General features: G+C 45.9%; 1 protein-coding gene across 2 annotated transcripts in view; it reads right to left on the reverse strand.

Annotated features, from left to right (window-relative positions):
- Positions 1 to 388: 388 nt before the first annotated feature.
- atp2b1a (ATPase plasma membrane Ca2+ transporting 1a) overlaps positions 389 to 16,942 on the reverse strand; it is a 33,596-nt gene continuing 17,042 nt past the window's right edge. The window contains exons 7-22 of one of the 2 annotated variants that reach the window (XM_083692336.1): positions 16,075 to 16,113; positions 14,181 to 14,330; positions 13,801 to 14,015; positions 12,983 to 13,225; positions 12,288 to 12,529; positions 11,457 to 11,694; positions 10,960 to 11,139; positions 10,759 to 10,846; positions 10,543 to 10,649; positions 9,819 to 10,010; positions 8,072 to 8,285; positions 7,487 to 7,698; positions 6,997 to 7,104; positions 6,145 to 6,333; positions 5,432 to 5,518; positions 389 to 3,140 (exon numbers count right to left, since the gene is read on the reverse strand). In XM_083692336.1, the coding sequence (XP_083548462.1) occupies positions 2,781 to 3,140; positions 5,432 to 5,518; positions 6,145 to 6,333; positions 6,997 to 7,104; positions 7,487 to 7,698; positions 8,072 to 8,285; positions 9,819 to 10,010; positions 10,543 to 10,649; positions 10,759 to 10,846; positions 10,960 to 11,139; positions 11,457 to 11,694; positions 12,288 to 12,529; positions 12,983 to 13,225; positions 13,801 to 14,015; positions 14,181 to 14,330; positions 16,075 to 16,113 (2,864 nt within the window). In that variant the 3' untranslated portion in view covers positions 389 to 2,780. The remainder of the gene's footprint in view (positions 3,141 to 5,431; positions 5,519 to 6,144; positions 6,334 to 6,996; positions 7,105 to 7,486; positions 7,699 to 8,071; positions 8,286 to 9,818; positions 10,011 to 10,542; positions 10,650 to 10,758; positions 10,847 to 10,959; positions 11,140 to 11,456; positions 11,695 to 12,287; positions 12,530 to 12,982; positions 13,226 to 13,800; positions 14,016 to 14,180; positions 14,331 to 16,074; positions 16,114 to 16,942) is intronic. The other variant, XM_083692335.1, reaches the window with a different exon arrangement.

Here is a 16,942-nt window from a genome sequence, read left to right on the forward strand (position 1 = left end):
AAACAACAATTAAGCGGTCACCCCAACCATTCTCAAATTAATAGATGGAGCTATGGATGCAAAGACTGAACATCTATTGAATCAAAAATGATTGTTATAACGATAGAGAAAGAACAGCTATGGTTATAACCATGTTTTCAAAGCTATACAGTGTTTGTTTTTTTTACAATTACATTGTTGACAAGCAAGAGTAAAACAAGTTCATAAAATCATAACCAGAGGCTGAACCAAGCTCAAGAGGCATTAAGAAGTTATATTCTTCAAGAATCAATGACTATACATATATATAATTTATTTAAAAGTCCAAAAATGTATGTACCAATCCCAGACTGCCCCTTTAACGAACAGTGTTCACATGATAAATGAAAAGCACGTCCCTGTATTTAGGCTAAATATTCATTTTTTATTTTTAAAAACCATACACATTACTCGACAAGTTTCAAATGTAAATCCAATCACGATAACCATTTAAATTGCTCAAGATAAACAGACATGAAGTACTTTTTATTTCCAAATGTTAAGATAAAAAAATAATAATCCATAAAACAGATGGATAAACATTCATTCCCATTACAGGAAGAAGCTACAGAACAAACTTCTTATGGATTCTTTTTTCTTCCCATTTCTCTTTCATGCAATCTCAAGCTGCTTTTTTATTTGTAAAACACAAGGAAAACAACTTATTCCCAAAGTATCTTTGTGATTGAGCTGACTACTGAACATATCCCTTTCCTCCCGGTCTGCTCCACTGGCCCCTACACCGCACTTAAGTTTTGGGCTAGAGGGCCAAATGGGTAAGGACTTAACAGTCAGATTTTGCACCCTGCTGCCTGAACAAAAGCAACCCAACATGGTTGACAAGCTACTTCACAACATTGAAAAAATGTGTTAGTATTTTGACAACAGGCCTATATATGAGCCTGCTCTCCTCTCATACCGTTTGCCACCCTGAGAAAAATATTCCTATCAGAACCAATCACAAACCCTTTTTATTGAGTGCCCAAACCCCACCTCGAATATTACATGTAATTTGTGTCAAACCCCCAAAACTCAGTAGGTTTTTGTAGGTTGAAAGTTATCGTCTGCTTTTCCATAAAAATACAAAGGTACAATTTGTATGGTTGTCTGTATCAAAATTTTCTCAAGGGAGGTGTTATGAAATAAAGTACCCTGTGCAGAGATACCAGTGTATGCCTAGTCTTTTTATTCTTTAAAAATGTGTCAATCCTTTATTGTTTCCAGTATATCAGGTGTCAAAAATATTCTACAAACAAATCAAATGCAGCAACATTTCATGAAAGGAATCTTATGGACAAAGATGAAGAAAAAATAAAGTATTTTTTTTTGGTTTTTGATTTTTGAAATGTCAACAAACCCGAACTCTTGAGGGGAAATTTAAGTTTTCCTAAAAAGAAATCTTAAAAGAATTGAAAATAATATGAAAATAATCCACTCGCTGTTTTTTTGACCAAGACAACATTTGACTACCTAAAGACAAAAAAATGTGAAGTTAAAATGTTCTCTAAATTTAATAGAATCCTTTTCAATTCACTCCTCGTCTATGCCTGAGTAAACAAATGTCAATATTGTACATTGGCAGGGACTGAAATTTCGCTGAGTGAAAATAAAGGAGGAAAAAAAACAACTGATTCTCAATGTGATGACCAACTGTCTTCCAAACTCCCTTTGTGAATAAACTCTTCAACACGTGGAAATCCTAGGATTTTTATACCCCCACCCCCCCACTAAAACCCTCTGAATGAATGAAATGAGAAACAGAAACTCCTTGAGTTTCCTTTTGAACATGAAAAACGGAACTTTGAAACTGCTAAAGCAATGAACGGAGTAAATATTTATAGAAATGTGAATGGACAGAGGTCCTGTTCTCCTCGCCCGTCCCCTCTCTGGTTTAAACTCCTCCCAGCAGTGGACCTCTCTTTGCTATACAAGCCTTAGTGTTTTATCTGTTTGGCTAGAAGGTTCTATTTATCTACAAATATATAACAAATAAAACTTGCAGGCAAAAATAGTTAAGTTTCAATAGAAACACCCTTTTTTCCTGAAAATACAGCAGTATCTGAAATAGTCCTCTCATTCAAATTTCTGTCCCCATTTTTCTGCATCATACGTCAGGAAGCTCTTCGCCTACAAACAGAAAAAAAGTATCTACAAACTTTGTAAACAGACCTGCTTTTTTCCAAAAACATAAATAATTCAAAATATTAACAGCCAATGGAGCAGAAATAAGTTTTTGAATGAGCGAGGGCCAAAGAGATAAATATACAACACCATTCAGATAAAGAGAAGCTAAAGGTTCTTTCATTTCTTACAGCTGATCTTCAAGCCTCGAGGAGGAACCTCCCCCTCATTATAATAATAATAATAATAATAATAATAATAAAAAAACAGGTCACTTTCAATCTGAGTTTATAGTCACCCCTTTTTCACCAAGAAAAACAAATGTTATCAAGGAGGGAGGGGTGGAGACAAAGAGCCCTCATGTTGCAGAGGGGTATTTTAAGAAGAACCAAAAAAAAAGAAAAAAAAGAAAGAAAATAAAAAATAAAAACATCACAACCAAACCCTACATTCTCGTGAATGTTTGCTCTTGTTTCAGTCCAGCACAAGCTAAGCTCACAGAAGACTCTTCACTCTCCTCCTCTACTACACCCCTCCGTCTCTCCTCTCCTCTCCTCTGCCGCGCATCGTCTGAGGCGAGCTCCTTGTCGTGGGTAGAAAAGTGGCCGTGGTGTGGTGTAGCAGGGAAGGGGGAGCGGGGCTCAGAGGGAGGTCTCCAGGCTGTGTAGGGGACTCCCCGGGGCCGAGGGGGTCCCCAACTTGCTGCCCTCCGGGAAGAGATGGTTGCTGCTCTCCACTGCGTTATTGTTCTGGTTGGGCGAGGGTGTGGGCGAGGGCGGGGGAGGTGGGGTGGGTGTTGCGTTGCGGGGGGAGGCAGAGTTGCGCTTGGTAGGGGCGTCGTCCTCAGCGTCGGTGTCGTCGATGAGGGGGATGTGTGGCTCGGAGTCCTCTATCCGAAACTCTGGGTGGGTCATGAAGTTGTGGATTGAGCTTCGTGACTCAGGCTTCTCCAGCCCCTCATAGGGGGACAGGGAGCTGCGGAATGCATTCACCACCCGGATCTGTGGGTAGGGGCAAGGGGGGACAGACACACAGTCAGTCTCACTGCACAACACTGTCGGGCACACACATACATACGCTTTTAATCTGAAATAGTGATTAAAAACCATGGACAAATGGGGCTTGGTTTTAAATGGGTCAATTGCAGTGAGTTTGGGGGGGACACCAAAAAACCATTGCGTGATTTGGGGGCAAAAACTCTCAAAAAGACGTGCAGGTATGCAGTGAGGACTAGTACTTCCAGAGAGGCTACGGTGTGAGTCAACCCTGATGCTTTTGTTAAAGGTCTTCCCCGGACTGAGACTCAATGCTAGAGAATCCAGTGAGTGGAGCGGAGTGTGACGCCAGCGACGCCTCTTACCGTTGACTCTCAGACTTCAAACTCCGTCGACAAACCATTGAAAAAACAATGCAACTGTTTAAGGAGTAGTAAAAATGTCACAAAAAAAAACTCTGGGACTGTCCTAGTATTCAAAATGCAAAAAGAGACCGGGACAGATGTTCCAGACGAGAACAGACCCATAGAGGACAGAAGCTTGGACACAGAAGGTTACTTGTTGGACATGCTCAGGTGGGGGAGGAGAGGGAGGGTCAGTCACTTGATTATGTTGTGGAGAAACAAAAACTGCGGCAGCCAAGCAGGTCTAAAGCTTTATAGGTACAGCACAAGAAAGTCACAAACGAGACTAGAGACTTGAACCCATGCAGAGCGGCGCTACCTGTGTGTTCAATAGTAGTAAACCTTTGAGTATAGCCCATGACACATTTCACAGAATCTAAAGGAGGAATATGTTGGAGTCAGTGTCATAAGATTTGTCGCTTTTCGGGTGCATTTTTGGCAACTATGGACAAACTCTGGCTACAAAAGAGGAATATCAAAATAAAACGATGTTTTCATACAAGACAGAATGAATCTTTTAATCCTAAATTAAAATGTTTTCTTTTCTAAACGAAGCACCTGGGAAGAGAGGGTTCACAGTTTAGCAGGAAGACATAGTTGATACCTGAGAGGTTCAGGTAGTGCAACCTAGAAGGGGACAAATGTTAAGTTAAAACACAGTAAAATTGCTTCCTTATTGACTTCCCAGTCTTGTGAATAATTTACTGCAAATTGCAATAATAATCCAAATCAAATCTAGAGCAGATGGACGAGTGTTTGACTAACTTAAAAAGCACATTTTATGTTTTACAATTATATTCAAGTGTCCAGTCATCCAACCCAACCCAGCCTCGTAGTCTATAAAACATCAGATAATCAGTAATAAAGCCCATGTCCAAAGCAGGTCAGTCAGCCAGTCTGCCTGTCAGCCACGCCCTGCAAGTGAGACCAGTTTATTTCATAGTCATACGCTCCCCTGCAAGGGAACAGTTAATACACTGAACACGTCAAGAAGCCCTTTAGTCTGGTGGGAAAGGAGGGTAGTCAAAGGAGAGAAAATTAATTTGAGGGTGGGGACAGCCTTCGTTATTTCTTGTATGCAGACTTCCATTCCGGAGAGGACACAGGACATTCCTGGGTGCTGCACAGCAGCCAGAAACCATGTTCAATTTGCTGCCACTGATTGTCAATTACTGGGAGCTAATGCAGGAGGGCTTCGTGGCTGGGCATACGCAGACCGCTCTGTACATCACCCTGGAAAACCCTGGAGACTGTCTCTGAACAGGCCAGACTAGACTGGGACCAAGGTTGTTACTGCAGGGGTTTAAATACCGTTGACCATGAAAGTCCACTGACATTTGGGGGAGAAACTTGAGGTTAAGCTCAGACTGATTTAGCCGCTCCCCCGTCATAGTTTAGTCTTTTACCGTGACCATGGGCATATACTCAAAACATTTACCCAGCTAAGGACTAGAACTGCCACAACAACGCGCCATGAGCACGAGGAAACAGGGACCAGCGGCAGCTGCAGACGGACCAGATAACAATGTCAATCCAAGTTTACACAGCCCCCCACTACCTCCTTTATCAGACCAAGCAAAAGCAAAACAGAAAACAAGATGACACAAAAAAACCTTGGACTAGTGACCTTGTTACAAGAACATAGATATACAGCAGTTATGTTTAGAAGCAATATGGAAGATGTTTGTTTTGTCTTTTTTTTTTTTTTTTTTTTTAAAGAAGAAAAAAGGGGACATTAGGAAAAGAATGAGAGAAAACGTTAGGCGGAAGTGGAATAAGGAAGATGTTAGATCTCATGCACTAAAGAAACACGCACTCACACCCCACAGTGGCAGAAGCGGTGTTGGCGGCAGTAGATAAGGCTACATGTGAAGGGCTAGAAACATTGGTTACATCGTGCTGTTGGCTGGTGCTGGAGGGCTGCCGCCTCAGAGCCCCCTGAAAGGAAGATCCGCTCTGGAATGCACTCACTACATCCATCTGCAAGGAATCAGAGAGGTTGACAGGATAGACCCAGAAACAACAACAAGCAAAGAGGAGAGATAGAAATAAAAAAAAAAGGCGCCAATATAATAGAAATGCCAGTCGAGAGTGGGGCCAGATATAGCAGTACAGAGGAGAGAAAGGGGGAGAAAGGCACTGATCTGAATGAGCTTCACCCCGACGTGTACTGACTCTTATCTTTTTTTTCCCCCCTCACAAGGCCGATATACGGACATGCTGAGGTCTTAATGTTTACTCGTCCTGTAACGGTGGACTGTTAAAAACCTCACACTAAAAAGGGGGGCGTTTTCCTCGTCGGCCACTAAGTTGTTGTTCCAACTGAGCTTTGTTAGCGGAGTAGACTGTAGCTTTCATGTCAGAAATAGGCAAAGGACCTGCTTTAGCTTTTGAAGCAAACAGAAAGTCAGAGAACGTCAGCTTTTTTGGGCACATGCCGTTCATAAAGAGTGCTGAGAGACAAGAGGGGGGGAGGGGGGGAAGGGGGGAAGGGGGTTTGGTTGAAAGGGGCAAGAGTAAACCGTAAACGGTGTATGGCTTATGATTCCCCTTGCTGGTGGACACGGTACGGTGGTAGCTCGGAGGGCAGTCAGGGAGGACTTTACCTGAGTCTGGATGCGGTTGAGGCCTCTGAACCAGAGGATCTGGCCACGGCGCAGCTCCCTCTCGGCGTGGTCGATATCTTCCATGTCCTCCATGTCATCCAGCTCCTCGTCGGGGATGTCTTCCTGCTGGGTGCCGTGGCCGGCCGATTTCAGGAACTTCAGGCTGCCGGTGGGGATGGATGAGATGAGCTGGGGGGGGAGACACATGGGGACATGAGACTTTCTTCCTGATGCCCATATGATGCATTTCATCACACTTGTAGTCTGTTGGTAATTTATTTGTAATGAGCAGATAAATGAATAAGACAGATGTGCACAGGGCTGATTAATGTTACATACAGACCAGACACCTACAGCACAGGCTCTATGAGAGGAAGCTACCCTATACAACGACACGTAGGACCGCAACAGGTGCCCTCATCAGCTAACTACACCTGTCCAACAATGTTGACCAAACCAGGGGTTTCCACAGACTTAGCTTGGAAATGTACCATAAACAAAGCAATAGCTTTGGAAGTTGTTTCTTGTCATGATATTATCTGGTTCTTTGTTTGCCAAGGCGTCAGACAATGCATAAACTGTATGATCAATAAAACAGATTACTTTCTACCCATGACGTACTATCTACTTAAATTATAAGATACAGATATAAGAAAGAATATTCCAGATTTTGTAAGGGGATAAGAAATCTGGAATAATTTATTTCTTAGGAAAAAATAAGCTCCAACTCCTTCAACAAAGAATGGCAATTGAGCTGCATGATTGGCCACACAGGGGCAGTGTTGCATCACGGTTGGATATCACTGTGTCGGAAAGTTACAGGTGATGCACTTGCAATGTATCTCCTCTTACCTGACCCCAGAGAAGACAGCCGAAACCCAGGAAGACGCACCACAACCACTGGTCAATGGTGAGGCCCACGCAGCTGAACGGTTTCCCTCCAAACTGCACAATCACAATCTAATGACACGGCATAAAGAAGAGAGGAACTAATTACAGGTCAAATCAATTTAATTTAATGTCTTAAGCCTCCTGGGTTACTGTAGCTTGAGTTCAGTATGAAAAATATTCATGTTAATGTTGTTCAAAGATTTATTCATATTGTGGAGCGGTTCATCCTTGAGACCCCAAAGAGATGAATGCCATTTCATTATTTACAACCGCAAGATGTATCAAATTTCATATTGAAAAGAGCATAAATATTCATGGCAATTTTAAGTTTGTTTCTGCTGACGAGATTCAGCAGTTTCCATGTGACACAGATGCTGAAAGGTCACTCGATGACTCATTTGGGCAGTACCACCATTCCTCTCTATGGGAGGAGCCCTGCTGTATAGTCTACCTGGATGATGAAGGTCCCAAAGACAATGGAGCAGAAGATGAGGTTGTTGAAGATGCCCTCAAAGACGTTCCTCTCGCCGTGGATCTTGCGGGCGTTGATCTCATTGAAGAGCTGCATCATGACGAAGGTGTTGAAGACGATGGTGTAGTGCTCGGAGGGCGGGGCGTTGAGGGGCGCGTACCTGCCGCTGTCAATGTCAAATATCTGCTCACCTGTAGAGGAAGGGCGACACATCGAGGAGTTTTTAGTGAGTAATGACATCCAATCATCTGGTAACCAGGACTGTCAAATTAACAGAAGTTCAATCTGAGGTGGAAAGGAAAAGAAAGGACATTCCCAGCACCTGAAGGCTGGTTCTCTCTCTGTCTCTCTGTCTCTCTCACTCTCACTCTCACTCTCTCTCTCTCTCTCTCTCTCTCTCTCACTCTCTCTCTCTCTCTCTCTCTCTCTCTCTCTCTCTCTCACTCTCTCTCTCACTCTCTCTCTCTCTCTCTCTCTCACTCTCTCTCTCTCTCTCTCTCTCTCACTCTCTCTCTCACTCTCTCTCTCTCTCTCTCTCTCACTCTCTCTCTCTCTCTCACTCACCAGCGAACAGCAGGGTGAATATGATGGTTAGCTGGTAGACGCCGTGGCCCAGGATGTTCTTCATCATAGTGCGGGAGACAAGGGGTTTGTTCCGGCCGTAGGGCCTCCTCAGCAACAGGGCCTCGGTGGGCGGCTCGGTGGCCAGGGCCAGAGAGGCAAAGGTGTCCATGATCAGGTTCACCCACAGCATCTGGACAGCTTTCAGGGGAGAGTCCTGCAGAAGAAGAGAGAAACGGAGGAAAGGAAGGAGGGAGGGGAGAGAGAGAAAGAAATAGAAAAGAGAAAGAAAGAGGCCAAGAGAGAAAGAGGCCAAGAGAGGAGACAGAAAAAGAGAGCATTACTCATTCAGTCACCGTTACGTAACATGTACAATATCCCAATGTCAGACTGCTGACACACACAGCACAAATCCGTTGCATGAAATGCCCCAACAGTGTACCCCATATACGAAGCACAGACACATGTATTATTGAGAGGGGAGACTCTCCAGTAGCCCACACACTGCTCAAAAATGACACAGAGCGGGACAGCACGCCCACTTACAGTATAGCTGCTGACTCATTATAGCGTTGTTCTTCAGGTCGACAGAGGCAATTCAAACTGATCAGGCTACCAGAGGAGTTACAGTACACAGGCCCAGGCCTGTACATTATCTGGAAATGCTATCTGGGGTCCTTGGGAAGGGCCAGACTCTGACGATTAAAGTACAGGTTTAAACAGTTGTGGCAAGGGTTATGTTAAGGTAAGGGTTATGGTTAAGGGTTGGGGTTGTCACAAGGATCCCATTTAGCATCTACCATGCATTAGCCACAGTGGGAGAGTCTCTCCTGATATATGATGACCTTACTGCTCCAGCTCCTGTACCAGCCACTCATTATGCCAAAAGGACAGCGCTGTTCACACCACACAGACTAAGCATTAAATAGCTGTTTGTGCCTATTCTGTGCAGCCCCATTTGCAATTGTTTCTTGCCTGGATGAACACCAAATCGGTGGTGCTGGCTGTCACTGTGACCGCGGGTCAAATTGGGGTGGATGACTGCTACCTCTAGACGGGGAGAGCCCGAACAGGGCTGCATGAAACCGTCCAGGCAATCAATTGATAAAAAAAAAAAAGCAGTATTTCCCTAGGTTGCTTACAAATGCCGTAATGCCCTATTCTTACCCACTGCATTGCCTCATCATAGCCAAACTAACACATACAAATGAGCACACCGATTCAATTCAGGGTTCTCCCCAAGATTTTAGAACAGCGTGGCGCTGGATTGCATTATAAAAACCCGACGTGTCAAAATGCGCAAAAAATACTGGTGAACATCACAACGCTTTCACCTTCTCTTTCATTTTTTAACAACGATGTTGTTGGCGATCAAAGATAGTTACTCTATCATTACTAAATATATAGTTTAATTTGCCTTTTTACACAGTGGCGCCGCCAAGTTCACAGCGTGGACTCTTACATTCTTTGAGGAGAACGCTGCAATTGTAGAAAAAGTCCTGCCGGCCATTCTAACTCTGACGAGACCCTAGTTAGCACATCTCGGCCCAGAGCCACAGCCAGCCCATGTCACCCTCCGTAGGAGTGCACAGCCAGCCCATGTCACCCTCCGTAGGGGTCCACAGCCAGCCTATGTCACCCTCCGTAGGAGTACACAGCCAGCCCATGTCACCCTCCGTAGGAGTGCACAGCCAGCCCATGTCACCCTCCGTAGGAGTCGAGAACATCAAGTCTGAAGAGGCATTCGTACCTGTGTGATGCAGGCTCCGGTAAAGGCCACGATGACGGCCACCACGTTGACGGTGAGCTGGAACTGCAGGAACTTGGAGATGCTGTCGTAGACGTTGCGCCCCCACATCACAGCCTTGACGATGCTGCTGAAGTTGTCGTCCGTCAGGATGATGTCCGAGGCCTCCTTGGCCACGTCCGTACCGGCGATACCCTGTGGGAGCGAACAAAACACGGTAAATAAACTCTTCTATAAACCTTTTTTTACGGTGTCCTTCCTCACCTACACGTCACTTTTTAACCTGTATCATATTAATTTATGTCACTTGTCTTTGTGTAAATGAATGAATAAATTAATATTTGACAACATTTGTCACGAGTAACAAGTAATTCAAAGCTCCTCCTCAGTCACCCCCACAGTCCTGACAGTTCCAGTGTTCCTTTCGTGCATGCAGTGACACACAACCCCTAACATTATAGATAGACTGGGGGCGCAAATTAATTTAAAACAGGTTTGGAATTCTACAGATAGCAATGTTCACATCAAATCTGCATACATTTTCTCCATGTTCTAGTGGGCATCACGTCCCGCATAGGCTTCTAAACATTCATAGAGCCTTATGAACTGACTGACACTTCAACTCAGCACTACTACTACTGACAATATAAATACTGTTTACCAAGATAAATCGTACATGTTCAATTACTGCAATTTGAAGCCAGCAGGGATATGCCGGAGAGCTTACCATGGCGAATCCGACGTCGGCTTTCTTTAAGGCAGGGCCGTCGTTGGTCCCGTCTCCTGTCACTGCTACTACTTGCCTTAGTTCTAGAACGGTGCTGTCCATAATGCCTGTGTGGAGAAGAGACACCATTATGTCAAGACATCCAACGAGCCATTTGAAGACTGCAACACATATGACATTTGCGATTTCGTCACCGGAAAGAGCAAAATTAAGTACCTTTGACTAATGTGTGCTTGTCGGTGGGGGAGGATCTCGCGAGGACTCGGAGTTTGGGCCAGATCTTATCAATGCGCTCTTGTTCAATCTAAAAAAATCAAATAAAAACAGAAGAGATGAGTCACGTTGTGATCCCATTACCTTATCTAACGGCGATGTGTAACAGTTGGGTTTTGGCGCTGCGGCGTGCTGCTACCCCACCTCTCCCTTCTCGTTGCGTATCCGTCGGTTGAACTCCTTGCCCTCTATGCACAGGAAGTCGTCGCCGGGGAGCAGAATGCCGCACTTGGTAGCAATGGCACGGGCTGTGTTGATGTTGTCCCCGGTGACCATGCGTACGGTGATGCCGGCACGCTGACACCTCCTTATGGCGTCTGGGACCTGAGGGAGGGGCAGGGACATGAGATCTAATAGCCCTTGCGTAAACCCTTTCAATAGCTAGCCTCTTCTGGGCTTACATTGTGATCACAAGGATTACATTGTGGCCAATAGTTTTTCCTGACCATGTGGAAAGACTCAAACTTGAAACTCTTAACTACGTAATGATTATGACTAATACTAGAATTCTAATTGTTGCCCATCTATTCTGACCATGAGCTTAGGAGTATGGTGTGCGCTTCTGCTTGGGTGATCCATCTTTTCACAGCAGCAATGAGCCCAACAAGTGTTGGCAAGCGAGACTAGAGGCCCATACTGACCTCCGGTCTGACTGGGTCCTCGATGCCCACCACGCACACGCAGGTGAGGCCGCTGAGGATGTCGTTCTCGTTGTCCCAGTCGGGCTCGCCCTCTGAGATGGGGAAGTCCCTGTAGGCTAGACAGATGGTCCGCAGGCCCTCCGAGGCCATGGGCTCTATCACCTTCTTCACCATGTCATCTCTGTCCCGGGGCCGGAACACCTTGGTCTCACCGGTCACCGTTAGGATGTTATAGCACCTGACAGGATGGGAGGATGAAGAGGGAGAGACGAGGGCAGAAAGGGAGAGATAGTGGGATGGAAAACAGAGGGGGAGGGGTGCAGAGGAAGAAAAAGAGGGGATGGAAGGAGGGAGATGGAGAGAGGGACGGGGCAGAAAGAGAGAAACAGAGAGAAAGAGCAACTGGTGAGACAGCAGCAGGAGGCCATGGGGACTGTTTCTCTGTGGGTTAAAAGGAGGTCTTGTTAAGAGGCTAAATATTAAGAGGCTAAACATTGCCACCAGCTCACATCTCTCAGCCTATTTTTAAGACGCAAAGTTAAGAGGCTTGATGGGATGCATTCGAACTACTTAGCTCCTTAGCTGCTACAGTCACACACACACAATTCTTTGCAAAACTGGCCACCAAGCAAGAACCCATTTAAAGCTTTAAAAGTGAGAAGCGCTTAGTAGTCCTTTCCAAATTGCATGCAATTCCAGTGCTAATGTGTCCTTATGCACCCCTAATTATTCACATTCAAATGCGTCAACAGCTGTGCAGTAATACAACAAAGAAATGGTTGGAGAGCAGGTTGAAACCGGTTTCAAGCGGAGCTGAAAAATCAAACCTACTTCTTGAGGAGAATCTCGGAGGCTCCTTTGCTGAACATCCGGTAGCTTCCGTCAGCGTTCTTCAGCACTGTGCTCATGGATTTCCTGACAGAGTTGAACGTGTACACCTTGTAGAGCTTCTCCTCTGGGATCTCGTTACGAATCGCCTGGTAGTCTCTTTTCAAGTCGGTGGCAAACCCCAGCAAGGCACATTCAGTTTTGTTCCCCACCTGACGTGGCAGCCCGCCCTCCTTCTCGGGAGACTGGATGGAGAAAGACACACAAACTTCAGTTAAGCCACTGTCTGGGGCAGCCATTTCACTGTGGAATCCTCTCATACCAGTTATATCTTTCTTTTCAATTAATTATTTAGAAGCAAAACAATTTATTTTATTTTGAACTGTTTATTTAAAAAGATCAACAATTTCACATACAAATACATGTACAACCTAAGTGCATAAATCCCCCCGGACAACATGACCCTGATTCTGCCTTGGCAACAAACTAAGTGTAAAATAAAAGTTCAATAGGAAGGTACAGGTTCAGGGTTCAAAAGTAGTCAAGGTAAGGAAAGAAAGAAAATACCCACTGTTGAATGTGCCACCCCCCCCCCCACCCCCCACCCCCATGTAGTCTATTGCAATGTTTCAACCAAGTAGGTCCTCGCCAGGTAATATGAACACACACATTGTAAAGCCACACTTGTAACCACTTACCATGATCTTAGTAGTGTAGGCGCAGTTGACCCCGATGCCCACGATGAGGACGTCCATGACCCTGGCGGGAATGAGCTCCGGTTCTGGGACTTTCCTGTAGTGTTTGTCTGCGAGGAAGGCTTGCACCACCGTCATCCGGTTCATAGTAAGAGTTCCGGTCTTGTCAGAGCAGATGGCCGTGGCGTTGCCCATGGTCTCGCAGGCGTCCAGATGACGAACCAGGTTATTGTCCTTCATCATTTTCTGTGGAAGAGTGTGTGTGGTGGGGGGGAGGAGATACAGAACATCATGAAAGGTCACTGAATTAGTATGAGCAAAGGGAAATGCCTAAAAATAGAACAGGATGATTTAACCATTATATCTACCATTGCAATGAGAACCGTTCCCTTCAAGCGTCTTGTACTTAAAGGGGAATTCATTTCCATATGTATTTATAGTCAATCCATAACGCATACCGTCTCAAACTATCATTTTGCGTGCAGCTGCATCATAGCTATCGAAACGCGAGGTCTGTGTTTACTTCCTAAAAAAGTCAGAGGTTGTTTTAAAACATGTTTTTTTGTGAATGTGTCTACTATTGAATAATGAAAACAACAAATCCATTGGATTACCGGGTAAACAAATGAACTCACAAGATGTGGGAAGACTGGGTCTACTAATTTGATAGGCTTGTGTCTTGGCCAACAACTCAAGTAGAGGGATCACGGCCTGGCTTTAGGGTATCATGTAAGGTTAGCGTAGGCTTGGTCTAGCTTTAAGAGGCTGAGGGGCTAGCTGGAAGCTGTAAGCAGGTTGGCAATGATGGAGGTTGGACCTACTTTGACGGAGTAAGCCAAGGAGATGGTGACGGCCAGGGGGAGACCTTCGGGCACGGCCACCACCAGCACGGTGACACCAATGATGAAGAACTTGACGAAGAACTGGACGTAGATGGGAGTGCAGTCCTTGACCCAGGGCAGGCCCTGGACCCAGAAGGTGTCCACCACGAAGAGGACCACCAGGATGATGACTGTGATAGCTGACATCACCAGCCCTGGAAACAAACAGACATAGAATCATTAACAACCAGACATGATTGACACAATGTAGACAAGAGAAACATTTGAAAAATAGTATTCCACTCCACGATTCAATATAAGAACACATTTCTCTCTCTCTCTGATAAGGAATTATAAGTGCTGCTAGCAACTTCACTGACCTGCTTTGCCAATCTGGACCGCTAGTTTGGTTAGCTTCCCCTGAAGAACGGACTTCTCTTTCTTTGGCAAGTTGGATTTCTTCTTCTCTTCGGCTCCTTCGTCACTGTTGAGCGGCTGCATCTCCATTGCGGCGCCATCTTGGGCTTTAGCTGGAGGGAGAGGAGAGGAGACATTAAACTAACATACACACATACTCACGACATGCACTGCTGAGTTGGGTTTATCCCTTCCTGCACTTTTTTTGATAAAAGATAGTCGTTGCAACTGCAAGCAAACATAAGCTATAGACAATACAGAGACGCTTTGCAGGGTCTTTCCCTAGTCTCATCCGTTTAAATTCATTAAGAAGCGGTATTCAAGGAGTCCTGAGAGGGTACAATATTTTTAGCAGACCTTTTTATGTCTGTCTGGATTCAGCAAAGAGCGCTTTAGCGGGGGACTTGGGGAAAATGTCAGTGTAATTACGGCTCTGTTCTGACTCAGGTCCAAAATGTAATTAGGTAAGGTGGGAATCTAATTACTGTATTCCCACTCAGTGGGTTAGCAGCCATAGGAGCTGTGGTATCTTGCTTTTTTACAGTAACAGGGCAGACACCATTTAAATTCCTATAAAGCTCCCCTCCCTCAATCCATCCATCCATCCATCCATCCTCCACTCTCCTCTCCTCTCCTCTCCCCCGGGCTTGACAACAGTCACATTGACTCATCTGACCAAGTAACCTAGGAGACGCAAAGCCCCTGACGGCAGGCCAGCCAGTGGTGCTGATCTCTAACCCATCACTCCCCGATGATAAAATCATTATCTCTGGCCTGCCAGGGATGCTGCTGCAGTGAAGCCCACGCCCTCTCCTTCTCCCTCTCCTCTGCTTGTGTGAGCACACTACTCTTTCTCTCATGGGGGAACAGACTACTCATCCCTCTCGGTGGTGTCTCTGTTTTGTTTACTACGATATACAGAGCATAGGATCGGGGAGGACCAACAGAGTGTGTGTGTGTGTGTGTGTGTGTGTGTGTGTGTGTGTGTGTGCGTGTGTGTCTGTAGTAGGGTCGGGTGTGGGCGTTGCTATGCCGCTGTGCCTGCCGTGCCGTGTTCTGCACTTACACGGCCTGTAATCCCAGTCTGAGGGATTACTGCTCATTCCTGGCAGAGAGAGAATCTGTGCACCAGGGACTCCCGCCAGGATCTCAATCACCACCAGGCCCACGCTCGCTTGCTCCGCCGGGGCGGGCAGACAGAACACATGGCCACCGCCGCCACTGCGAGTGTAGGATCTAGAGGCTGGATGTCAGTGAACAGCCTCGTAATGTCTGGGCCGAGGATTGCGTGCGTGCGTGTGTGTGTGTGTGTGTGTGTGTATCGTGCGTAGCTCAGATGGTAAGTCATGAGAACAGAACAGGGGGGTGGGGTGGGGGAGTAAGAGAGAGAGAGAGAGAGAGGGGGGGGGGGGGGGGGGGGGGGGGGGGGGGAAGCAGATGCTCTTCCCCCAGGATTGTTACAGGGCTTTAATCTCCCTCATCACTAATCGTCATAACTGGATTCAGCAGCACCTGCCGCTGCGGCGCTGGATGTGCCAGGGGAGAGGATAGGAACGGAACATGCTGGCCCAGACGGCACAATGGATGGGCATAGGCCATCGGCACGCACTGGCAGACACAGATGGGGAGGGAAGCGTGGTGTGGCATAGGGACACGCATGGCCGCTATGTGAGACAACAGCAGCCCCGGGCTACTAGCTAACAACCAGAGCGGTGGATCTGTGACTGGCTTTAACCAAGATCCCATACTGTTAAACGGGTTAAGGAGATGCCATTAATCTGAGCATAAACAGATCAAAGTAGCCAGGCCGGCGCTAAGCCAAAAGGCAATTAAAATGCACAACTCCCCATCACTCACCTTTCTTGCGGTTTTCAACGGATCCATCTTGCTTTTTGTCTGTAGAGAGAGCAACATTGGGGAAGAGGAATATGGTCAGTGACTAGAACTTATTGGTCTGCAAATTGGCAGCGGCTACAGCCCTCACCACTGCCATAACATATTCCCAATTATGTAAATTTCCTCTTTGATTTGATAAAGTGAGAGAGCCAGCGCTGCTCGATGACATGAAAATGTACTCTTGCCAAACAGGTTTATAGGCACACTGTAGCCCCCTCCCCCCCCCCCCACCCACACACACACCCACCCAATCATGCAGTCGAGTCTAAAGCCATAAACTACATCTTATATTCACTCACTCCCTCATTCCCCCCCACCCACCCAAACCTTTGGTATTAATAAACAGAACTCTGTTGTCTAGCATAGACAGCCATGACCCACATTCCTACCACCCATCCCGGTGAGCACTGCAACATTAGCAACTGGGCTCAATATTAGCATAAAACACCTACACTTCAGTAGTGAGTGGTGGAGTGTGAGATTACAATTTGCTGAATGCCACACCACAGCACTAACCAGTGCAATGAACGCGCACACACACAAAAAAAACTCTTCACATTGACTGAGTACTCTTCCATGTACAAAAATAACTTCAAAAATAACTGACCTGCGCTCAGACTCTCTTTCCTAGCTTAGCTCTCTAATCAAACCTCTCTCCTTGGTGCTGGTATGACTGCGCTTGCTGCTGCTGCTGTGGTATATAGCCAAGACACCACTGATTCTCTACCTGTCTGCTCCTTCTCATCTTTCTTCACATCTACTGCATCTACAAACACAAAGACTGTTGAGTGAACTCAGCGTTCTTCTATGACACACTGGGAGGCAGACA

The sequence above is a fragment of the Argentina silus genome (genome assembly GCF_951799395.1).
Source record: "Argentina silus genome assembly, chromosome: 20".
NCBI classification, from domain to species: Eukaryota; Metazoa; Chordata; class Actinopteri; order Argentiniformes; family Argentinidae; genus Argentina; species Argentina silus.